Source organism: Rattus norvegicus, chromosome 10, assembly GCF_021556685.1.
Source record: "Rattus norvegicus strain SHRSP/BbbUtx chromosome 10, alternate assembly SHRSP_T2T, whole genome shotgun sequence".
Lineage (NCBI taxonomy): Eukaryota > Metazoa > Chordata > Mammalia > Rodentia > Muridae > Rattus > Rattus norvegicus.
In genome coordinates, this window is record NC_141543.1 from 94,930,070 (window position 1) to 94,955,000 (window position 24,931).

At 52.6% G+C, this 24,931-nt stretch overlaps 1 protein-coding gene and 1 long non-coding RNA gene across 3 annotated transcripts in view; one reads left to right on the forward strand and one right to left on the reverse strand.

The window, feature by feature from the left end:
• Nucleotides 1-390: 390 nt before the first annotated feature.
• Wnt9b (Wnt family member 9B) lies at nt 391-22,098 on the reverse strand. 2 transcript variants are annotated; one of them, XM_087572379.1, is made up of 6 exons: nt 15,658-15,783; nt 12,661-13,615; nt 11,265-11,527; nt 6,756-7,012; nt 5,118-5,383; nt 391-4,394 (listed from the first exon to the last, which is right to left on the reverse strand). In XM_087572379.1, exons 3-6 carry the CDS (start codon nt 11,288-11,290, stop codon nt 3,921-3,923), a joined length of 1,023 nt encoding a protein of 340 aa, XP_087428505.1. In that variant the 5' UTR covers nt 11,291-11,527; nt 12,661-13,615; nt 15,658-15,783; the 3' UTR covers nt 391-3,920.
• The window catches only part of LOC148003126 (uncharacterized), a 4,609-nt gene continuing 1,225 nt past the window's right edge, over nt 21,548-24,931 (forward strand). Inside the window, exon 1 of the long non-coding RNA XR_015631313.1 lies at nt 21,548-22,264. This is a non-coding gene — a long non-coding RNA (uncharacterized LOC148003126). The remainder of the gene's footprint in view (nt 22,265-24,931) is intronic.

Here is a 24,931-nt window from a genome sequence, read left to right on the forward strand (position 1 = left end):
CTCACAACCTTTACTCCTCAGCAGGGGCAGGTGGCAGCCTCTACTGGCTGAAATATTGCCACAAACCAAGACAAGAGAGGACAAATAAGACTGGGGGATGGCTCCACCAGTAAAGTGGCTATCATGCAAATATAGAACCTGAGTTCAACTCCCTGAGCCACATGAAAAAGCCCAGCATGGGGATGGTATACACTGCTAATTCCAGCATGGAGAGGGCAGCTAACCTGGCCTACATGCTGATCCCCAGGACTTTCACAAAGCAAAACACGATGGGGGACATCTTCTAAAAACCTGCGCGTGCGCGCGCACACACACGCCCACAGCCGCGTAGCATGCGCACACGTGAGCTCACTCATAACCAAACCACTGCGACGAAAACAGAAGCACAAATGACCAGTGCATAGTTTAATGGTTTGGTAGCTTGCTCCTCGGCGGCTTGTCAGCTCCGTGAGGCTGGAACTTGCTCTTAAGCACTGCTGTGCCCTAGCACCCAGAGCGTCCCCCTGGCATGATCAGGAGCTCCCTAAATAATCACTGGGAGGTGAGATGGCTGTTTCAGCACTCAGCAAAGAAGAGCTCCACTGGGGTTCTCCTGGGTGCTCAGACAGGAAGCATGGAAGTTCGTGGGTTGCTGAGGGGGGGAAAGAAAGACAGACTCGGTGTAGTAATCTGTCTACCAGACAAACGGAGGGTGCCAGAATAGCTGGTGTTCTCTAGACCAGGGGACAGGTTCTGCATGCTCATGAAAGCCAGCCAAATGGGAGAGCTTGTATGACTCCAAGAAGGGCTGGGGACACTGGGCCAATTGGAGATCCCCATGTATTCTGTTTGGTGTAGCTCCCTATGCTGGCAGCCAGGTCAGGATGAAGGTCCCATTTGCCAGTGTGACTGATTTTCAAAGAAAAAAATTAATAATCCAATAGGAAACAAGTCACTTTTAAAAGAAAACACAAAAGAGAAGAAACAAAAGTCACCCACGAGCTGCGAGGAGCTGCGAGGGCCTGGTCATGGAGGTCAATGTGGGCTGCAGGACACTCTCTCTAAGAATGGTCTCCATGGAGTCCTTGTCAGTCCAGGTTTCTCAGGAAGTCCAAGTTTTGGGGACATGAAACTCAGCTTGCTTGAGAAACTAACATTGCAACCGTGGGGGAAGACCGGTGTCACATGCAGCAAGGACCTTTCCTTAGCTTCCAGGTTCACACTGAAAGTGGCTGGCTTTGACTCTGAGGTTCAGGGTAGGGCAGTTCCTGGGGCATGCTCAAGTCAATATTCATTCACTGTTCTCTTCTGTGTGACTTTGAGCACAGGCCCCCATCTCTGGGCCAAATCTGGAAAGCGGTAACTGTAAGGTGGCCTCACCTATCCTAACCTCATAAGGAACCGGGGGAAACCAAGGGAGAGAAGAGAGAGAAGTGTTTCTGAAGATGGAAAGTGCTTTACAAATCCAGATGTACTCATCCTTTTTGTCCTTTATGGGTGAAATCCTTTGGCCAGAGCAGAAAGGCCTCTGGGACCAGAGGCAGAGAATCCACAGACTTCACAGGGACAATCCTGCTCAGTGTCACGGGGCTCATCTCAGGGGGGATGTGTGCTCCCGAACTCCAAGACAGAGTAAGACACAGGACCTGTGACCTCTCTCAGCTATGTGGCATCCAGCTCTGCGAGGCCAGAGGCAGACCCAGCTGTGTTTCCCCAGAGGCTTCTGGGTAAGAGAAGCTATATAAATATCATAAATACTTTCCCATATCTCTTAGCTACATAAATTATTTTCTAATAATTATATGTATGAGGTAGGTGAAAACACCCTGTAATATCTCCCTTAAAGTTCTGGTCTGAGGGGCCCCAGCATGGCTGTGGTGGGATTTTAGGGGGAGCAGGGCCTTGGAGAAAGAAAGGAGAAGGGAGGGAGAGGACTGACTGAGGGTGCCTTAGGGCATCGGCCTTAATGGTCGGTCAGCCTCAGCCTCAACTTCAAGTTCATCTTTGACCCTCCTTCACCCCTGGCCCTCCTGGCCATCGAGTCAGGGTACAGGTCATAGATCTGGGTGTTCGAGTTCCCAAGTTCTCCCAGGCTCCCTTCTTGCCTTGTACCCTCGAAGCAGAACAGGATTAGAGGTCCTAGAGGAGAGGGACGCCTTGGGTTGCCAAGGAACACATCTTCCTTCAGTGGGAAGCAGTTCTCAATCTGTTTTTGCCTCCTGACGAGCTGAGGATGGGTTTCTTTAGTCAACAAAGTCATTCCAGAGAAGGGTCTCGGGTCACTGTGGTTCCTCCTTGGACCTTCTGTCATCAAAGATCTTCCCAGCATCCTCATGCTACCCTGAGGCACAGAAGAGAGCGTGGCCCCTTCTGACCTGTGGAAATCTCCACCACAGAGCCTCTTTCCTGGAGCCGGCAGGGCCGATGGCGCTGAGCACTGATTCTGAAGCTTCCTGTTCCCTTAGAGGGGTGGTAACCTCGACATACTTCAGGGTTGGAAGGAAGCTCACAGAAGGGTGCAGCACAGCCAGCCAAGTGGCTAAAGGCTTCCCAAAGGAGGTCACTTCCTCCTGGTTGGCCTTGGGCCCTGACCTGGGGTAGCACACAGCCTCCAGCAGCGACCTCAGTGAGGTCTTTGCTCTGGGCTGGAAAGATGCCACACTGCTCCTTGGAATGTCTGTGCCTGGCAGGTGTGTGTGTGTGTGTGTGTGTGTGTGTGTGTGTGTGTGTGTGTGTGTGCGTGTGTGCGCATGTGTGCACATGTGTGAGCCTATACTTGTATACTACTTCCTCTCCTTTCACAGAGGGCCTTGGTAGGAGGCATTAAAAATGGCCGAAGGGCTCACCAGCAGTCATTCTGGTCCTCCTGATGGGAGCCCAAGTGCCTGGCCATTAGTAAATGAGTAGGACCATTGAGGAGGCAGGCTTGGCAAGGACTTAGGCCAGGGCAAAAAAGCCTGCAAAAGCATCTTTGAGAGCAGGGCATGTAAGTGGACTTGTGCCCCATGAACCACTCATTCTTATGTGTTACTAACATGTATGGGGGCCCTGCAGCTCTAGGGGACCCTGGTCACAGGAATTGGTAGGGCACACTCCAGGGTGGGGTCTCAATACAGAGCCTGTCATATCTCTCCCAGGCATGTGGGCAGCACCTCTCTGTCCTCTGGGCTGTGATCAAAGTTTCCTTGGGCCACCAAGGAAAAGAGAAACGGTCACCATCTCCTCACTCAACCCTAGTTGCATATATCTGAGTCTTACCAAGGAGACTGGCTCCTGAACCCTTCTTAGATGCATCAGGGGTCTCGTTGAGCAGAGCTCAGGGGCTTTGTGGGGGCCTCTCAGGACAAGGAGACAAGGAGGCAGCCCTGAGTGCTAGGACATAAGACTTCAGGGCATGGGCTCTGTGATTCAACCCACCCAAGCCTAAAAGGTTTCCCTTGCTTCCAAAAAACCATTCCAAACAGTCTCCAGTGCACAAAGCCACAAGAGCAGGGCAGGTGTGTAGCACCCGGAGCTCTCTGCCATCAGAGTGGGACCACAACAGATCAGCCATGCCCAAATGGATGCCCTGACCTCACACTCCAGCTGACTCCACCCCCCTCTTCCACATCCTCCCAGTTTTTGTTGGCCTTGAGATAAGAGGTTGCTTCTCTCTTCCCACACAGCATCATTCCTGCCCTACCCTGGTCCTCAAAGATCCCCTTCTGTCTGTTCTCCAGCCCCAAGTCCTCAACCAGGTTGGTGATCCTGGGACCAGAAGGCAGGACTTTTCTTTCTCCCTGCTGAGTGCTGGGGAAGGCAGAAGGCTGGCTGACCATCTGTTGTGGGGAGAGAGATGAGTCGCCCGTTCTTGTGCACAGCATGTGCATCGGCAGGTGCGTGCTTCCACACTGCTCCTCGGAGTCCCGGCAGTGTCCAGGTCTCGCCTGCCTGGTGGAGGCCTAGCGTTTGCAGGTATACACAAGCTCCTGCTGTGCGCACTGCTGGCACTCCACGTAGCAGCACCACTGTACCTGGCAGTGGCAGGAGAAAGCCACCATGCGGCTCTGGGTGTCGTAGCCTCGCCCGCAGCACAGGCTGCTGCAGCTTGTGTCCCGAGAACACACCCTGCCTGCTGTGCCCGGAGAGTACTTGCTGGGCCGGCAGAAGCTGGGAGAATCTTCCATGTAGACCAGGTCCACAGGCCGAGGTGCTAGCCCTTTGGCAGGTCCACCAGGTTTTGCAGGTACCCACAGCTCCAGACGGCCCAAGGCCTCATTGGTAGCACTGGACACCTTGACAGCCGTGTCATAGCGTAGCTTCAGCACTTGGCCAGTCTCACGAAATGGGGAGAGCTGCTTCCAGCAGGTCCGCACAGCACAGGAGCCTGACACGCCATGACACTTGCAGGTTGTTCTCAGGCCGCTCTTCACAGCCTGCAGAGAGAGCCAGGGTAGAGGCCTGTCAGGGGTCTAAGCCTGTCTCTGCCAATTCTGCCAAGAAGTCAACAGGAGAAAGAGGTTGGGAGGCCCATGTGAGGGTGACAGAGCCAGGGTCACGATGACCTAAGACCCTCAAAGGACCTTTTGCGTAAAGTCGGGGACGTTTTCTCTTCCTCTAAGCAGTGCACACCTGGGCAAGGGCAGTGTGGGCCAGATCTCAACCAACAGCTCTCCCCCTTGGCCCAGAGTCCTTCTGGAGTATTCAGCCTGCACGACTGAACACGGCGGCACCCCAGTTTCCTAAAAGAATTGGAGCTTCGACCAACCCCCCCCCCCGCCCTCTCACTCCACAGACCTAGAGACTCGTTATCTCTCATGGCTGCGTAACCTCAGCTAAGCCCCTCTCCTTCTCTGGACCTCCTCTCCTCACAAAATGGAGGAAGCCTGATGGCTGTCATATCAAAGCTGTCAAATGATCCTGGCTGTGTCCTTGGAATGAGGGCTCCTTTCCAAACACAATCCTGTCTTATCGAGGCACGATGCCAAGCCTGGCTCAACCGTGATGATACCCAGGATTCTGTGCCCCTGGTGCCCAGGACTACACAGAGAAGGTTCACTGGAGGGGGTCTGAAATTCATCTGTGTGCTGAGTGCATCCCGAGGATCTTGATCCCTGCCTGGCACGGTCCTCTGGGCAGTAGGGAGGGTATTCTCTCACCTTGATGCCCACATGGGTGTTGTGGGCGTCAGCTCTCGCCCTCAGATCCTTGCTTCCTCTCTTCGGCCCCAGGAAGTTGCTGAGGAACTTGGTGCTGTACTTCAGGTTGTCACCACACACGCCCCACTGCCAGGCCTGCCGGCTCTCCAGGCCTGGGGAGTCATCGCAGGTGCAACGCTCCATGCGCCCAGCACTGCAGGCCCTGGCCAGCGCATGTGTGAGGGCAGCTGCAGACACCGCGTACAGGAAGGCTGTCTCCTTGAAGCCTGTGCAGGAGGAAAAGCAGCTCAGAGGCCCTCTGAAGGTGGGAGTTTTGCGGTATTTATAGCAGATAAGTTGACGCAGTGTGAGAATTACAGCTGTGTAATGCTTCGCCCTATTACCTATCCCTCAGAGCCAAGCTGAAAGCTGCCCCCTAGATGGCCTCCAATTTACACTGAAGCACATTCTCGGCTCTCAGAGGGCAGCATGACAGAGCTGCTAATCTCAATGATTTATGCAAAAAAATCAACCTTGGCACCTGGGACGGGACCAGGCTGAGGCTGAACAACCATCGTAACTTCAAATGCTTTTGTGACAAGTTAGACAACCTGTCTCTGTGGACTTCTAAGCTGTCTAGTGCCTCTCAAATGCCCTCTGCCACCATCTGTAGATGACCCAAAGACAGAATGGTCTTGGAGGTATTGCCTGACATCTATCTACCCAGTGCTGGGACCACCACTGTGCTCACACTGTTGGAAGATGCCCCAAACATGTTTCCCTCAGCCTTCTGCCCTCAGAGGATCTAGGGCACTGAAAAGCAGACAGCTGAAAAGAGAGGGGAGCAGGCTGCTGGCTCTCCCTCAGAACCCCCTGCAGAGGAGAGAAGCTGGCCTAGAGGGAGGCTGGCCACCCCTGCTTACATCACTGCGTTTCTATAAACGCTTCCACTGTAGCTTCAAGCATGGCGGTTGGCTCACACCTATAACTCCAGCACTCAGGAAATAGGACAAATCGCTGAGCATTCGAAGCAAGTTATACAGTGAGTTTCAGGCCAGCCTGGGCTACAGGAACCTAGTCCCCCCTCCCCCAAAACAAAGAACAGTAGCAGTAATGAAGAACACCACCTGACCATGGAGTCACGCTGTGACCCATTTTCTTTTTCCAGAGGATGCACTTTCCAAGGGCAACCGGCTTGCGCTCAGCCTGTGCCTCCAGCCTGGCTGTGTGAGCCTGGCTCATTGTGGACCTCTGCAGATGCTTAGCAGATGGATGGGCAGGGGTGGGGAAGGATGAGGAAGGAGGGGGAGTCAGGTGGGAAGGAGGGGATGACACATCAACAGATGTGATGAGCAGTGACAGAGGAGTGTGTGGACAAAGGAATCCGCCTGGCTTGCACATTTGGACCACTTAGTAGGTGGCTGGGGCCACCCACCTCCTCTGTCATCTCTTCCGGGAACGATGTGTCCTTTCCTCTCTTGTGTTTCCTTTGCTCCTCTGTCCTCCCAAACTGCCACCTTCAACAGACGCCTACTAACTCCCCGGGTCTCTCCTCAGACTGTGCCCCAGCAAAACAAGGCCTGGGCATAACCATCTCAAGCCCACGACCTCCCACCAATCCTCTTCCTCCCTCCAAGTCCTCTCTGCCCTCCTCCCTACCTCTCTGGAGCAGGCTGGTCCTCCCCTCCAGGCTGCAGTTCCAGCGCTCCTGCCTGAACTGGAACTGGCATTCCAGCAGCCCCAGGTGTGCAGCATCCCGCAGGGTCTCGGCCAAGCCAGGCTCCCTCCTGCAGAGCTGCTTCTGCCACCTGGATAGCTTCAGGAGGTCACACTGCTTCAGGTGGGCACCAGCCTGTGCCGGGGCTGCCGCTGTGCCCGGACCTGGGAAGGGCGTCAGGACCTCACGACCGGTCAGGCTGGAGAGGGTGAGAAGGAAGATGAGCCTTAGGGTTCCTGCCCGTGGAGGACCCAAAAGCTGACCATCCTGCAGGGGTGGAAATTGGCTGTCTTCATTTTTGTCCCCTTGGGTGGCAGGCCAGTCCCATGGGGGTTATGTACCCATCTTTAAGAGTAGAAGACCAAGGAATGGTACAGACCCTCAAGGCCAAGTTCTCCAGATTCTGCTCTGCCTTGCTTATCTACCCTCCTTCGCTGGCTTGCCCAACTGAAAAAGTCATCCCGAGGGCTTAGCGGACGTGCAGTCAGGCTGGGTGTGGGTGCACATGCCTGCAATCCCTGTGCTTGGAGGGTCCAAAGCAAGAGAATGCTATGGGTACAGGGCCAGCCTGGGCTACACAGCAAAATCTGTTTCAGATAAACAGATTTCCAAGTCCTGCACCTGAGTGTTTCCATAGGTTGGGATCAGGGCCTAGAGATGTGTATTTTGCCCCATCTCCTGGGCAGCTTTTCTGTTGTGCACACATGTGAGATGTTACAGGTAGGATGAGTTGCTTCCCGGAGGGGAGTGCCACCTTGCTACTGGGGTTAAGCACAGGGGGTGCAGACAGAGTAAACACCCAGCCAAGCAAGGTCTCTGTATCTCTCTGTCCCTTGTGTTCTATAGCTGCTCAAGTGAGCCCATGCTGGTCTAGCTTTTTCCCGGGTCCCAGGCAGATCATCAACCACCTGGCCATGTAGTAGTGCTTGGTATAAAGAGAAATTTGGGAAAGGGAAGAATGAGAAGGGGAGGGAGGAAAGGAGGGAAGGAGAAAGAGAGGGAGGGAGAGAGGGAGGGAAGGACGGAGGGAGTGAGTCTGGGATCAGACTTCATGTTCTATATCCAAAGTCATCAATTCCAGAGTCAGGCTGCCAAATTCTAAGCCCAATCCTGTCATGTTCTAATGGCATCCTTGAAGCCTTAGCTTCCTCCTTGGCGTCCATGACCCTTGATCCCCCAGAGGTGCTGTAGGGATTGCATAGAAAGCATAAAGTCAAGCCAGCCAAACTCCTTCTGGCTAGAGTTTTCTTCCCTTCAAGATACCTTACACTCTAAGTAGGCAGTGTCTCCCTTCATCTTGACAGGTATTGGAGGCTTTGTGTGGAGGTGATCACTGGCTCGGATGGTAGGCACAACTGGTTAGCGACAAGGTGTGGTCCAGAAATGAGGGCTGTCCGTTCTCCCAGAACCTCTCTGTGACAGTGCTTGGTGTTTGCTGTCCCCCCCCCCACCCTGCGGCACCCTGTGTGGGTTGCATCATCACCAGACCCAAGGTAGAGAAAACAACTTCTCTCTGGGAAAGTTGTCTCTCAGCCAGGGTAGAAGAGCCCAAGTGGGACCAGACGGGGGTTGTCAACATTTCCACTTGGAAGCGGAACTTGTCACTTTTGTTCCTGTGCCACTGACTAAGGGTAAGTGCCCTGGCCAAGCCCTCGAGTAGCCAGAGAGGTCCTTATCCCAGAGTTCAGGGCATGGCTCTGCTGCTGGAGTCACCTGCCCAAGCCGGGACATTTGGCTAGATGCCACAGCCTCTCTGTCTGCCCGAGAAGTAGGAAGCTTCACTGGAAGGTGGAGGTTCTGGCAAGGCCCCAGGTGCCCCTGTAGATTCCAAGTCTATCAGGTGCGCCCAACCCGGCGTGGAGCCTATCTCCGAAACACTGAGCACAGACAGATGCTATCGGCTCCCCCAAGCCCAGCCTGGACCAGGCTCCCCTCCCAGACACAGTGAGCACAGCCGCCCGTTAAACATTAATCAGGGGGCAAATGGGTAAGTTTCCAGTCCACCAGGCCTAGACCCAGACTCCTCCCTGCAGCTTGGCAGGAAACCCTCAGAGCTTGACCCTGGGCAGGCAAGGAGCACAGCCTGAGGTCAGCTCTACTGGTGAGGCCCCACCTTGAATGGTTTCCAGTGTGGAGGGCAACTCCAGGATTGCTGGGAACACAGGTCAACGGTCATGGAACCTCCAAAAGACTCTCTCCTCCATACCAGAGGCTGGTGTGAAGGATAACTTTGGTTCTGTCCCCCACTACACACATACACACACACACACACACACATAGAGAGAAAGAGAGAGAGAGAGAGAGAGAGAGAGAGAGAGAGAGAGAGAGAGAGAGAGAAGGAGGTCTGGGAATGTACCCAGTTGATAGGGTGCTTGTCTGGGCCCAACCATCAGTACTACAGAAACGGCTTTAATGTGGCCATGGTCCACAGTCATTCTGAGCTACACAGCAAGTTGTAAAACTGATGTGTAACTCAGGTCAGTGGCAAACTGCTTACCTAGCGTTAGCTAGGATTTACTTTCAATATTCTAAAAAAAAAAAAACAAAAAAAAAAACAAAAAAAACAAAAAAAAAAAAAACAAAAAAACAAAAAAAACCCAAAGGGATAGCTATTGTTGTTTTATCGTTATGATATTTTATGCTATAACAATGTATTAAAACACTGCATTCATTATATTGTTGTGACATACACACACACACACACACACACACACACACACAACATACATGCCACTTTTTGAGTGCCTATTACTGGGGGCTTCAAAGTGTTACGGACACGTGATTGGACCTTTGGCCACTGGTTCCTGCTGTGCGCCGTGGTTGCTGCATGGTCCTCGTCCATAACTGTGTCTCACGTGACCCTGATGCTCTGGTCTCCTGGTTAGATCAGCACTGAACTGGTAATCCAAGCTGCCTTTTCCCTGGGAGCTTGGCATTTGGATAAGGGCACACTCTTGCTGTCTCTTCCTTTCTCTCCTTGCAAGACTGGGCCTGAGACCCAGAACAGAAACAGAGGAGATTGAGCCAAGAAGGGAGAAGGAGGAACCAAATTCTTTGAGCTTGGCAGAGGTGAGAGTGCAGGGAACACTTCCGGCCCTGGTCCCAGAGTCTCCCCAAGGGTCACCCTGGTCTTGCTTGACACACTTACACTGTGAAGTCATGGCTGATAGTTGCTTGGTCTCCCTAAGATTGTTGTCCTTTGTTATAGCATGCTGTGGCTGGCTACGGAGTAACAGAATTCCACAGGCTGCACTTGTGGCTCTGTAAATGCTCTCCCACTCATCAACGGGCTCCTGCTTTTTTAATTTCATGTAATAGGCCCCGAGATTGATGGCTCCAGAAGCTCAGTATAAAGTCCGTTAATTTTATTAGCGGTAATGACACTTAGTAGCGATTAATGGTCAGGAAAGGGCAGCCAAGCACACAGAGGCCTCCGGCCCTGTTGAGCCCCAGTCAACCCAGAGATACTCTCAGAAGAGGCTCCCCAGTATTTTCATGGGGTTCCCAAAAGGGCCTAGGAGGGCTCCTAGAACTCAGTGTCACTTTGATGTGGTTACTACGTTACAGTTTGGGAAATAGTACCTTTGAAGAAACAGTACCACCTCAGTGAATGGAGAATGGCTTGGCTATTTCCTTACCGGAGCCAGTTAAGGTCCCTTCTGCTCACCTGTCCCATTGTACCCAATGTGGAAGGTTCTTCCTGACCCCACAAGAATCCTGGGCATTGCAGATTACAGTGTGCAGTAGCCAGTTGCTACAGTATCTGGCACTAAGTTCAAGGCTTCCACCTTCTGACCAAACACACATTAGTTGAGACATTTGGGAATGAAACCGACAACTGAAGAAACTAAGACCACAGGGTGTTTGTAAGGACGGCGCTGTTCTGTACGCATCAGAAACACACAGGGATCAATCTCACCTGTGACCAGGATGGGACATAACAGAGGGGGTGGAGCTTATAAGCTTTCTAAGTAGCCTTTGGGACAGTAGCAACAGCAGCTTCTAGGACCTCTGCCAGACAGACTCCCGTGCCCCTGAGCCACTGGGGTGGTAACCCCGTCAGGCTGCCTTTGCTCTGGCCCAGCTGGGCTCCCACTCCTGTCTCCTGTCTCCACCGGACACCTGCCCTCTCCTTTTCCTTACTAAACAACAGTCCATGTGACCAGTGTCCTTCCGCTTATCACTAGTGTGCTGAGTCCCTCGGATCACAGCGTGGGGCCACGGTTCCTAGCACTCTCTCGCTGGTGAGAGATGAGAAGCCTCCTCTGGCTTTGACTTTTAGGACATTCTCTGTCCACTCCAGGCCCTTTCGGTCCCTCCTCCTTTCACTCTTCCCATCCACAGGTTTGGTTAAAGCTGCCCCATCACAATGGCCCTTAGAGAAGCAGCAGAAAACTTCCAATAGACCCCAGGGGCCCCTCAAAACCCTCCGAAAGAAATAGAGCGCTCACCAGCATGGAGAATCCCAGAGCCTCATGTCTCCCAAAACACTCTGCCCTGAGTAGTCTGGTCCTGGGCTTTCCTCTCATTCAGAGGCGACCTCAGGGATGCCATCTCTGGACTCATTCCATTCCATAGGCAAGCATACACGCTGGCAAGGCCCCTGTGCCTCTGGGCACCTGGTCCGTGAGAGGAAGACAGCAGCAATCTCTGCCTCTCGGGGCCGTTGATAAGATCATGTCAACTAATGCCTGGGAAGTCCCTAGAACGGTCTCTGGCACACATAAACACAAGATAAGGTTTTATTATTAAGCACCAACTATGTACATAGTGCTAGATAAAAGGGCATGGTCCTGCCTCCCCAAAACTCACAACCTGTAAGGAACTTGGTTGGACCCAAGAATCGTGAAAACTCTCTAACAGTCCAGTGAACCAGAGAGAGCAGTTTTGAATCATCCTGGCTGCTCAAGGCACAAAAACGTAGCTGAACTCTCCGTTGACAACCTGACCTTGCCCAGGTCCATCTCACCAGCTGCAGAGGGAGGCGGGGCACTCTAAGCTAGGGAAGACAGCTGTTCCTCCAGCTGTTTCTGCTCCAGGTGATCTATGGCCTCCAACTGAGGCTGTCCCAGGATGTGGGTGGCTAAGTTGGATGGGGAGAAGCAGGTGGTGCCCATGGTACAAGATTAATGCCAGGATATCTAGTTTGAGGGGTAAGGAGCTGAGCCTGGTACCAGAGTTCATGCCAACTGCAGGCTGTTCGCTGCCTTAGAATCAGGAAAGTCTGGGCAGCCCGGGGCCTTGGCCTCAGCCCTGCGGAGCCCCATTAGATGCTCCTGATAACAGCTTCCGCTGTGGGGCCGTTTGCATGGTCAACACTCCCTTTGTGCTTTCATGTTGGGGGGGGCAATGCTGGCCCTGTCTGAGCCTTGGCACACTCCCACACCCCTGGGCACACCCCCCAGACCTGCACACACACACTACCCCCCCTTCTTTCTCCTCTTCCCAGCCAGAGGCAGCTCCATGGGGACAGCACCTGCCTGGACACTGGTTAGTCTTTCTTAAGAGAAGGAATCTAACAGCCACCTCAGGCTTCTTGCCTCTATTTTTTTTTCATGCCCTCCTGGGCAGCAGCACCCCTCTTTGTCTTTGGATCCTTCTCCTGAGGCTCCTGGGATTCCTTGCAATTCCCTCATGAAGATATCTGTTTCGAAGCCTAGTTGATTGGTGGGAACTCCTCCAGCCTCTCCTACAGTCTTTCTGGCCTTAACTCCTGTGCTGTCTCATTCTGTCATTTACCAAGCATCCTTCAGGGTGGAACAGCCACAGGCACAGGACTCCACCCCCTGTAGTCTCCACAATGTTAACCTGCCTAACTGAGGGAATGGAGCTGGCACAACCTCCTACCTGGATCTCATGCTGATCCGGGTGCCTCCTCAGAGAGAAGAGAGCCTGGCCCAGCTATGGGCTTTGTCTCTACACTTCCTGACTCCCAGGCTGTGAGCTGAGGATGGCATCTGGGAGCCGCTGTCAGGGCTGAGTGGGTAGTGGCAGCCAGCCATACAGAGAGCATTTTACATCTCTCACTGTCCTGATTTAGAGCCGCTGGTTCAACATCTGCAGAGGAAACACTCCCACAGCCCGCCCCCTCCCTCTGCACAGACAGAAGCCATTGTTCCTGGCATGCATCGCTCAGGTGACATAGTGACCATAGAGGGTCCCCAAAGCGAGTCCTGAGCTTGGGGTCATTAGTCTCTGAAAATCTGGAATCACGAGCATTTCTCAGGGCTTCTGCTGGGTACAGTCTGACATCCTTGAGACTGTGACATAGGAGGTCAGAAGAGCCTTCTCCTCTGCCCCAAATGTTTTGCCCTGGTGACTTCTGGGGGTGACAGAGGCTGTAAGAGAAGGAAGGTCTGGTGCCATTGAAATTCATATAGGATTTGTCATCCCAGGTGTCCGTGGCAAAGATGGGATGTGCCACAGATTTCTTGGAAGTTTCTGACTGAACACAAAAGTTTCTAGGAGGCAAAGCTAGCCGCTGTTGCAGCCAGTACCTGAAGTGCTGAGGACACAAAACCCAACATACTGGGTGTTTGAGAAGAAGGCCTCTCAGTGCTTGCCCTGGGCCTCCTGGATAGACGGGAAGATTAGGAAATGGGATCTCGATTAGGGAGAGGAAACCCCCCATTTAAAAGGCTACTTTCCTGGTCTGAAATTGAGTCTCGTCAGCTGCAAGACAGAAACAAGTCTTAGAGCCCAGCAGGGGTGGCTCACGCCTTTGATCCCAGCACTATCGAGGCAGAGGCAGGCCGATCTCCATGAGTTCCAGAACAGCCAGTGCTCCACAGTGAAATCCCGTCTATAAACAACAACAACAACAACAACAAAAAGAACAAAAAGAAGGCTTAGCAGACGTGGCCTGTGCATCCATATTAAAGTGAAAGAGTGAGTGTTAATGCATAAGAACTACATTTTATAGGAGATGGGGGAAGAGGAAGAGAGGGAGGGAGGCAGGAAGGGGAGGAGGGAGGGGGAGAGTGAGACAGACACACAGGAAGGAAGGAAGGAAGGAAGGAAGGAAGGAAGGATGAGAATGAGAATAAATTCAGTCTTTAGCCTAGCTCTAAAGACAAGCTTTCATAACTTTATGGGTTCACAGGCTCTGGGAAGAACAGCATCAGGGAATACGAGGTGGACGCTATGGGGGAGGGGCAAGGTTACAGCCCCCCTCCCCCGGCTCCATCCTAACTGTGGGATCCTAGCTCCCAGGATGAGTGGCTCAGCTAGAGCATCCTGACCAGCTCACCAGCTTGGCAGGCTCCTGAGTGTTGCCCGACTCTGGCTGGCACCCTCTTCCCACGGGCAGAGGCTCAGGCTGGGAAGATCCACGCCTGCGAATGCTTGCTCCGGATAAACGACAGCCTTCTCTGGTGGCAAGGGCTCGGGCATAGGTGTCGCTTTCCTCTGTGGGCCCCAGGGATGTCTACGGTTATGACTGTCTTCTCTAAACAGAGGCGGGGCACCCACACCTGGCCAGATAGCCACCTAAAGAAGCCCTGGGCAGCCTGGAGAGGGAGGGAGTCTAAGATGCTCCCTTGGCAATGGAGCTTCCCAGGGCTGAAGCAGAGGGCCACTCCCCTCCCCTCGGGCCCTGATAGGCTCTCCCATCCTCCTGTCAGGCCTGCATCAGTCTTGCTTCCACACTCATCTTCAGGCTGTCACTCCTGCCTGCAAAGCCCTGTGTCCCCTAGGAACCTTTCTGGCCACTGCCTTTGAAAGCACTTGACTCCATGAGGTTGGAAGTGGGAAAGGCGACTCCTGGGCACTGAGTGTCTCCCAGGAAGTCCTGGTTGGCAGTCCTCTCTCCATCGTCCTCTTCTCTCGAATTCACGTATGCAGTACCTTCACTTCTACATGGTTGGTTCGCCAAGTTGTAGGTGAGCTCCTTAGTGGGGGCTAGCATGGCTTCTGGAACCTTAGTGGCTATCCCCAGCTAGCCTCTCCCTCAGCTCAGATGTTTTTCAGACTCCTGCTGGCTGCATTAGCTCCTGTTGTTCAGTCTGTGCTTACCCGTTAGGCTCCCCAGGACTCATCCTAATGGCTTCCCCCACAGCCTGGCTCACAGGCTGCGGGACCACCACCTCTGAACATGCAAACCTTTAGGAAAGACATTGGGCAAGAGCAGGGCTCTTCAGGAGCCTGCCTGCGGTCATACCCACCACCCCTGCCTTCATCATGGTTACTCTGCATTCTCTGGTCAGCAGCAGACTTCAGGGCCTTCCGGCTCCAGTCACTCAGACCTCAAGTGCAGCCCCTGGGAGGTCCCCAGGAGCTGGGCCAGATCCCTCTGAACTTCAGATCTTGAGATGGATATGTACCTGAGTTTCCTTGGAAACCTGCTGAGGACTAGTCAAGAAGCTGACCCATCTCTTTCTTTAAAGCCGCGTGCGCAGCCTCGCACGGTGACGTGGTGAACCATAGGTTCACAAACCTCTATCGGTAACCCAAACTCTGGAAAGCCCAAAGTGGCTGACCCCAGAAGCCTGAGGCTTGCCCTCTACTCCTCCTCACATCCCATGCTGACAGAGAGACCTTAGGGAGCAAACAGTACAGGCCTTAGTGAGGTACAAGTATCTGTAAATGAGCAGTTGTAATGGGCATAGAGGGGGGCACAAGAGAACAGGGGCCAGCAAGAGGCAATGAGTACTTTCCACCTAGACTGTCACTGCTGTACAGGGCTGACATCAAAGGCCTAAGACCTAAGGCCCTAAGACCTCTGGCCACAGGGTTCTCTGGGAAGACTTGGATAGCAAGAGCGGAAAGGTGCAGCACATGTGAGAGTGAAGGAAGGGCACAGTGGAGGAGTGGGAGGCCCCAGCTGCCGGGTCCAGACAAGCCTACCGAGCGGGAAGAACAAGACAGAGGCAAAGAAGTCACCCAGCATTCCCGCAGACTAGATGGACTTCAATCTTGCCCAGCTAGCCACGCGCTGTGTGACTTTAGCAGAGCACTTGGTCTCTGTAAGCTCTCTCCACTGGGCTGTATAAGGTGATAACCGGCCCGGCAACTCCCTCCTGGAACATCACAAAGCCAACATGACATCATGTGGGGAGACATCATGTGAGGAGCATGGGAAGAAACTCAGCTTGCTCCCAGGTGGAGGACAGTTGGGAGAAAGAGGTAGAGAGAAAGGAACAGAAGTTGCCAAAAGCATCGCTTAACATGGGATGCTGTAAGGCAGGCGGTTAGACTTCTTGCCTGCTTTCTGTAGGGTGTGAGATACAGGTAACGTTTCACAGTACTTTATATGCTCTTGTGAAGGCAGGCACTGCCAGGGAATGAAACCCATGGGCTTGACAAGGGCTCTACCAACGTGGGCAGTGGTAGGACAGCCCTGTGTGCAGTAATTAACCCCCCACGACAGCCTTGAGAGAGAAAAACTAGCCCATTTCCCACCCTGAAGTGAAAATGTCCGGCACCATCTAGTAAGTCTCCTTGGGGGATATGAATGCTGCCTAGCCTGGAGTCTGGTAACCCTGGCTGGTCTGGAACTCACTATCCTGACCAGATTGGCCTCGAGTCCACAGAGATCTTCCTGATTCTGCCTCCCAGGTGCTGGGAGCAAAGCTGCACACCATCACATCCAGCTAGCCCAGTACCCTTACCCTAGAGCAATGGCTCTCAACCTTCCTACAGCTGTGACCCTTTAATGCAGTTCTCTTTGTTGTGGTGAGCCCCAACCGTTAACTTACGTTCGTTGCTATTTCATAACTGTGCTTTTGCCACTGTTATGAATCATAATATAAATATTTGTGCTTTTTGATGGTCTTGGGCCACCCTGTGAAAGGGTCCTTTGACATCTAGCATAGGTTGAGAACTGCTGCACCAGAGCCCAGCCTTGACCACTCTTGTCTTGCTTAGGTTGGTACCGACTCTAGCTGGTGATATGGACCATTTCCTGAGACCAGCCCTGCTTTAGTACACAGTCTCTAAGGCACTAATATCTCATGCTCAGATGAAGGTCTTCCAGCGGAGGATCCCTTTTTGCTTCTCCCCCTCCCCTGCCCCTGCCCACTTCTCCCTCATTCACTGAGGTGGCTGGTTTGACCCAGAGCCCAAATCTAAAGCACTTGGGATCACAGCTCAACCAGGAGGAGCAGCTGACCTCAAGTCCTTCCCTTAGACACCACGATATTTACCAGGAGGACTGGTCTTTTCCTTTACCTGTTTTCCTCTTGCCCTGTTTTACTTAGGACTCAATCCCACTTCTAAAAGTTCGGGAGGGGGATGGAATAAAAATGACACTCTTTAAGCATGAAAACCACTTTAAAGAACGTATCTGTAAGACCTAAGCCAGGTGTGGTGGTGCTGCTCTGCTCTCCAAGCACTTGTGGAGTTGGGGGATGAGGCAGGGGGGATCAGAATTTTAATGACAGACTTAGGGATGCAGGGAGTTTGAAGGCAGCCTAGGCTACCCGAGACCCTATCTCGACCACCCCCCCCCCCCCCCGCATTCCCGTTCCCCACATAAGAGAACACTGCAAGAGAAATACACACTGGGAACTACAAAATACTGCTGAAGGCAACTTACAAAGCCACGTGCAGATGGACAGGGTTGTTGGGGAAACGGCCTACTTGGTCCTTCCTGAATTGATTTCTAGATTCAGGACAGTCACGATCAACATCCGAGCCGGCTTTTGCGCGGTTGTTGACAAGCTGGTGATAAACTGTGCGTGTGAAAACACGAAGAACCCAGATAGCTGGAGCGACTTTTGAAAAGAAGGACGAAGTTAAGGACTTTGCGGTACTCTGCCTCTGACTGACTAAAAACATCCACGTGGGAAGTAGTGTGCCTGGGTCTGCCCCTTACACTGAGCACCCTAATTCAAAGGCTTGCGTGTTAAGGGGGAGTTTGTGGAGCATCTAAAAGGGGACGTACGGATCAAAGGCATACATACAAGAAAAAGCCGACGGTATACTGGACTCGGAAGAACACTTAGACTCGATTGATAGAAAGACAAACCAATTTAAAAAAAAAAAAACAGGTATTCTAATGATCGCATGAAAAACCATCCAACACGCCATTCACCAATGGGACAACACAAATGAAAACCACAGTTAGACACTAGTACACACGCTACAAAATAGTATCAGTTAAGACTGATGAGGGCTGGCAATACAGAGCAACTGGAAGGCTCACACAGTCCCGTGTGCATGGCACAGTCATGTTGGAAACTGCTCCCCCACCCCCTACAGATTAAAAATATTCCTACTAGGTGATCCAACAATCCAGTCCCCACCCACCCAACCCCCGGTAGTTACCAAAGAGAAATGGAAACATTATGTCCACAAAAGGGGTGTCCATAGATGCTGACACCAGCCATGTTGGGAATAACTAAAAACTAGAGCTAAAACACCCATCAGATGTGGAATCAGTAAAAAAAATTGTGGCGTGCCCATATAATAGAATACAACTCAGGAATAAAGGGCAAAGAGCTATTGGTATGTGCAACATTACCGGTGGACCTCAATAAACACGACCTACAAATATATTCTAATTGTGGTCACCTCAAAGTGATTATAAAGTGTAACGATTTTAAAGACCTAGACAGCATTCTTTAAATGAATATTATATGTAACGGGAACTTGGGAGAAAATAAAGGTGATGTTTTGTTTCTTCCATGGACCCACAAGGACAACACCTGACCGACCAGCCCAGCAGAAAAACAGTCTTTACACTGGCCCACTGCTGATCAGTTAGGCTATCCCAGGGTGCTGTGACAACAGGGGAAAGACAGAGCTCAGAGGCCAAGTTAGTCTTGGCCCTAAGACATCCATTGTGTAGTTTTGATCAAGTCTCTTGTCTACAGAGTCCTTAGCACCTACAGATCCCAAGTCTCCCCAACCTGACAGACCTGGAAGCTCAGGTTTTCCTCATGGTGTTGTGCCTTAGCCTGGATTGACAGACAAGCATAGTGCTTACCTACTGGGCTCTACACATCTAGGTCCTGTCACCCAACTCTGTCCTAAGTCATCCCAGGATCTTTGTCACTAGAAACTGCTCCTGTATGCACATTTTCAGAGGCCAGAGGGACAACTATGGGTGCCATCCTTAAGAACGCTCTTCCTCTTTGAGACGTGGTCTTTCATTGGGCTACAGTTCACCAATGAGGCTAGACTAGCTGCTCAGTGAGACCGGAAGCCTCCTGTCTCAGCCTGTCCCACACTGAGGCACACCACCACACCACACGTAGCCTTTTCACATGAGTGCTGGGGATCTGAGCCTGCAAGGCAAGGACTTTACTGAAGAGTCATCTAGTTGACTTCAGTTGTCCCTCGCAGGCACACAGCCTCTGCTCTGGCTGAGTTCCTCTCTTCTCTAGGGTCAGATCAGAAAAGGCTGTGAAAGCAGGAGTCTCAGGTCTGAATCCTAGCTTTGCCTGCTGCTGGCTGTGTGACTCTAGGCTGAGGTTTTTCATCTCGCTGGCATCAGTGATTAAGGACATCGGGACCTTGTCACTGGCAGTAAGACCAGGTGTGCAGGATGAGCAATGAGTGGTCCCACCGGGAGCCTATGACATACCAAGTGCTCAGCGTAACCTTGTTCTTGGCGTTCCAGCCACCCCCTGTCCTATCGCTGTCCTTTAAGAGCCCACCTGATGGACTAGAAGGTGATGGAATCCTGCCTGTCTCACTGTTGAATGTGTGGCCTCTCTCACTGTGGCCAAGAGGGTCTGAGAGAATCCATTGATTGGGAATAGGAGGCCACTCTCCAACCCCTAGCCCCTGCAGCAGCTGCCTCCCTCAGACATCACACGAGGATACCTTAGAAGGCTGTTCCCTATACAGAACAAACATTAGGCTTGGCCTCTATCCTGCCCTCCCCACCAATTTGCCGTGTGACACCTCTGGATCTTTCTGGTTGTTTTTTACCCACTCCAGAAATTGCTTTGAGGGGCCTCTGAGAGAAGGGGCTTTGTGCAAGAGGGATTTATAGGCCCTGCTACATCATCACTGCCACCCACTGAATCAGGCTGTGGGCAGCAAAAGCCACTGCTTGCTCCCCGTGGCTTGGGAGGGGGACATGCGATCTGAAAAATGGGGGTAAGATGTGACCTTTTTTGAAGCAGGGGGTTGGTCATTCCTCACTCTGAAGTCTTTGACTGCAAAGATCCCAAAAAGATTGGTACCAAAATTGCTGTCACCTGCTCTCCTGATCGCTGAATTTCCTTTCATCAGGAAATAAAAGAAAGTATTTCATGTTATACTTAGAAATGAGATTTCAAAGGCAAGTGACCTAAGGAGGGATAAGTACATTGCTTCACAGTCTCACTGAGGTGTGGATGACGGGGAGCAACCGCTCGCTCATGCTAAGCTAGGAAACCCGGGCCAACTAAGTCACAGGAGAGTTTGCCCCTGATGTGTCCTGCCCCGTTCTCTGGGCCCAAACACTTAACAGCATGAGGCTTGTGTGTACCTTTTCAGATCTTTCGAGGAAGGATTCCAAAACTCGACCCCTCACTCTCGTTCTGGACATAAATAACCATCTTTCCTCTTACTTACAAAACTGTCCCTTGCTCCCCAGCCCCCAAATCTGTTCCCTTTCAGTATACCAGCCAGGGTGGTCCAGGTCTCCTGGGACCTCTCTCTTCTCACATCATCAGACCTTCACTCCTGCCTCCAACCATAAACCCAAAGAAAGAAAAGAATCATGGAAACAGTCTGGGGTCAGTTGTTCCTCTATTCCAGCTCACAGAGACTCCTGGGATACCCAGAACCCTCTTGGTTTCCTCTGCCGGCATCCTCAGTAGCATTACCTGAGTGTTTACTGTATGTAGTGCTAGCCTCTGTTCTAAGAGCTTTCTATGCGCTAACCTCAGACACTCTAGCCACATTCTGCAGGCCAGACACTCAAAGCAGAGTATTTGAGTGAAGCAGTCAAAGCATGAAAGTGACAGGCTCAGAGCCTGTGTCCTCTCCCTCCAGTCATGCCCACTGGGGCAAGTTCTTAGGGATGAACATGTCTGCTGTTCTGGGGGTGTGTCAAAAGGAGACACTGAGTTCCCAGGAACTGAACGGTCTTCCCAGCTCTTCATCAACAGGGATCCGCACTAGGACGGAGACGGACGAGCCCTTCCCCATATATTTCAGGGAGGTTGCTGCCTATAACCCAGGTGCATTTTAGCCAGAGGTCACGACCTGGAAATTAGCCTATATCCCTCATTCCAGCCTGTGAGGTGGCCCCCTAGACCCTGGCACACTGCTGTGATTTCCTGAGAGTAGCTTCTGCTTGCTTGGACTGTGAGCCTTGCTTGACTAAGCTGGAAGGAAAAGGCAACGTTTAAAGTTAAGCATTTGGAGCCTGCTTTGGGTTGAGGTGATTTTAAAATCCACGACCCCTGCCATCCACCCCCAACCCTCACCAAGTATCTTCCATTCGGGGTCAGAAAAGACATTTGCAGACAAATACCATTTTGCTTCCCTTCCAACCATTTCCCTTGAGGTTCCTGTCCTATTCTCCAGGTATCACCACAAGCTGTTATCGTTTTTCTAACCGTGGACACCCCCAAATAGGCCTCTCTCCGTCTCTTTGCCATAAACCCTATCCATATCAGCTCGGGAGCTTAATTTGGTCGCACTCCCTCACAGTACAGCTCTTTATGCCTCCAACTAGTGTGCCCTGCGGTCCCGGGATCTCCCATGTCCTTGGATCAGCCAAACTCTCAGCCTCCTCCCCGCCCCTACCCACCAAATCCCTCCACCCAGGCAGGTGTCCAGGTCCCAGCTCTGCAGGGAGAAAGCGAAGGATACAGGAATCGTAAGCAAAGAGTGTAGCTGGACGGAGCCCAGGATGGGGACAGAGAGGGTACCGAGAAAGGATATGAAAAAGACATGGGAGGCCGGGACCGACGCTTGAACTGGCACAGACAAGGGCGTACCAGGGGTGTGTCAGGCCAGGATCCCCTGCGCAAGCCGAGCTCCGGGCTTTGGCTGTAGTCTGACAGCCGCCCGGCAGAAGAACCGGGAGGGACAAGGGACCTAGACTTGGTAGACTCGAGAAAGGGAGATTAAGTCTGAGCTCAGAGAACGAGGGACGGAGATTGGGGAGCGAAATGCGCCCGCAAGGCGATCGGGGTCCCGCCTGAGCAAAGGGACCCGAGCCGGGGACCGGACATGCGGAGCGCGGGGACGCGACGGGCACTGACCCGAAGTAGGCGGCGGCGGCGACGACGGCAGGCAGCGCCAGCAGGCAGAGCGCGGCCAGGGCCAGCGCGGGCGCGGGGCGCATGTTGCCGGCAGCGGGTGCACTCTTGCATCTCCTCGCGCCACTCGGCGCTCCTAGCACCGCCACCAGCCGCCCGCGGGGCTTTAAACCCCGGGTGGGGCGGAGCGCGAGCTGCCAGGGGAGGGAGCCTCGCAACCGGCGAGCCCCTCGCCCCATAGGCTTCGTGGAGCTCTGCCCGCCCCGTTGTGGGATGGGCCAGTGCTAGGCCCCGCCCCTCCCCAGGTGAGTGCTCACCTGGAGCCGCGCCCACTCCCGCACAGAGGGCGAAACGTGCGGGACCCTGGCCCTGGAAAGTGATGGGGTTCTGGGAACCTAGGAGGTGTTGCCTCAGAGATGGTGCCTCTCCAGGGAGGGATGCACCGGTGTGCGATCTTCTCCGACCTGGGTAGTGAGAAAAGGGGCGATTTGTAAAGCAAAAGTTATGATCTTGTGGGGAGAGTTCAGCTTTCTTTCCTCAGGGATTCTGAAGGCTGTGAGAGGTCCCGGTGCAGAGTCCCTCTCCAACAGCGGGAGAAATTTATGTTCATTGACTAGGAGGACTCTTGGCTACAGGACAGCATACAGAAGTTGATGGCCATCGACCAAGGTGTCAAGGGCTCATGGGACAATGCTACTACTGGCCAAAAATTCAGACTGTCTGGGGAGTGAGGTAGAGCCACAGGAGGAGGAACCAGACTTCCTAGATGTGAAGAAGCCAGATGTCTATCAGATAAAACACGAATCTCCTTAGTGTTGGGCCTCAACGCTCCCTGTTGCTTTTAAAAAAAAAGTTTGACTCCAATTCTTCTAACAAAGAAGGGGGTGACATCAGTCTAGGAAGGAGACATAGATCCAAATGAGCTTTCGGGCCTCTTTGGGCGTCTTGAACATCGAGCCAAATCAAGCAAAAAAAAAAAAAAAAAAATCTAGCTGTAATGAATGTCAAATCTTGGTTCAAAATGTCAAAGAAAGGAAGGAAGGAAGCAAAAGAAACTAGACATGGAGTTAGAACATTGGGGGACAGTGACCTTGGCTTTGTGGTGGATATCAGCATGACAGGGCCTGGAATGAGGAAAATTTATGCCGGTTCTGACATCAAGCTGTTGCAACAGAGGAAATTTGGCTATGGTGGCGAGCTGCTTTGACCTGTTTCACTGTGGAGTAGCCCAGTAGCCAGATGACCCTTTGCTACCACCACAGCTCTGTGGTCCTACCTAATCTGGTGGTCCTATTTACTGAAGCTGCAAGGCCCAGCATGGGCTTCAAGGACCTGGAATTCAACCACGTGAACTATGAATTCCAGATGTGAACCAGGGAGGATGACAAAGAACTGACAAGATTCTCCGTGTAGATGAGATGTCAAACAGAGAGGAGGGAGCGAGGTGTGGGTTGTTATGCCTGCAGGCAGGAGCTCAGCCCTTGTGCTGATGTTTACTCTGCTGGGGGGTGGGGGGTGAGGGAATTGCTGTGTGACAATTGCTGTGTGACTTGTAGATGCCTTGATCTCTGGGCTGTTGGATGGACATGCCCCCTCCAAGGCTGATCTTAAGCCATGGCCATGTTCACTGGTCATGACTGCATGGGGAGATGTGCACGGTCATCTCAGAGAGCTGGTGGGATCTGGCTCTGGTTCCCCTAGTGTAAGAGTGTGAACGGGGGGGGGGGTGAGGGCTCCAGGAGGCTCAGAGGCAAAGGGAGCTCGGTGGGATCTGTGTGAGTCCAAGAAGAGAGCTCCATGGACTAAGGTAACAGGGAGAAGATACCAGCAACTCTAAGCCATACCCACCAGGGCACCCTGCTGTTGGGAATTCACCTTGGGCTGCTCCAGCTGCCCCTCCTGCCCCAAAGCCCACAAGCACACATAGGCATAGAGAAGGCAAGATAGTTGGAAGAGGGAAGAAGCGACATGGCTACCTGTTGCTGTCTGATGGGAGGCTCAACTTGAAGGAGGTTGGAGGAAACTTAAAGATTCAGTGCAGACCTCAGTGGTTAGGGAATGAGCCACAAAAAGAGCCCATTCCCTGATCCCGAGCCCCCAATAGCCAGGACAGTGGGGATCATGACAGGGCTTTGCCTCCTAGGCAGTTCCCAGCAACTCCCAGAGACCTCTCAATGCTGCTTCTGCTTTGTGGCGCCCATGGCTCCACACAACACCCAGGACAGCTTCTCATTGCTAGCAATAGGAATTCCTACAGCAGTTCCCCTCCCTGTGTGTACATGGGCTTCCCCGGGTGTTTGACCTCCACAGCCCTAGCCATGGTCTCACAGGAGTCTCACATCTCCTGGGAAGCAGGGGTAGTTCCTCAATGCATAAACAAGGATAGCAAAGTGAGACAGCCAGGGCAGGTAGCCTCAGTTAAAGGCTGGAGGCAGGGATGGAGTCCAGCTGTGGGTCAGGATGGTTGCGTGTGGCTTAGGGATACAGATGTATTCTGATTCTTGGCAGCCTTTGAGTGACACATGCTTCCAGAGTACAGCGAGGGTCCTAGGAGCTCCCCCTCAAGGGATGCAAGCATGGTCCAGAGGCAGAGATGGGTGGGGACGCAGATAGCAGTGTTGAGAAAGAACCTTGGGATACGCAGCACTGTGCTGTGAGTGGCTCATTCCTCTGCTCCCACCTGCAGCCCTGCCTTGCAAACTCAAGGGCAAGGATGAACTTTAATCCTCTCTCCAGCGTCCTCAGAGCTGGGCACAGGATCTAGAAAATAACAGGTGCATAGGGTGCCATTGCCAGCTCATAACCTTGGTCCGTTGGTCTGTGGCTTTTTTAGGAAGCTACAGAGATATAGAGTAATATGTTAATGTGACACATGCTCACAAGCATTTCCTCCTATGCCGACACATGTTCCAATGAGCATGTCATAAACATATACACACATGTGTACACATATATACACATGTGTACACATA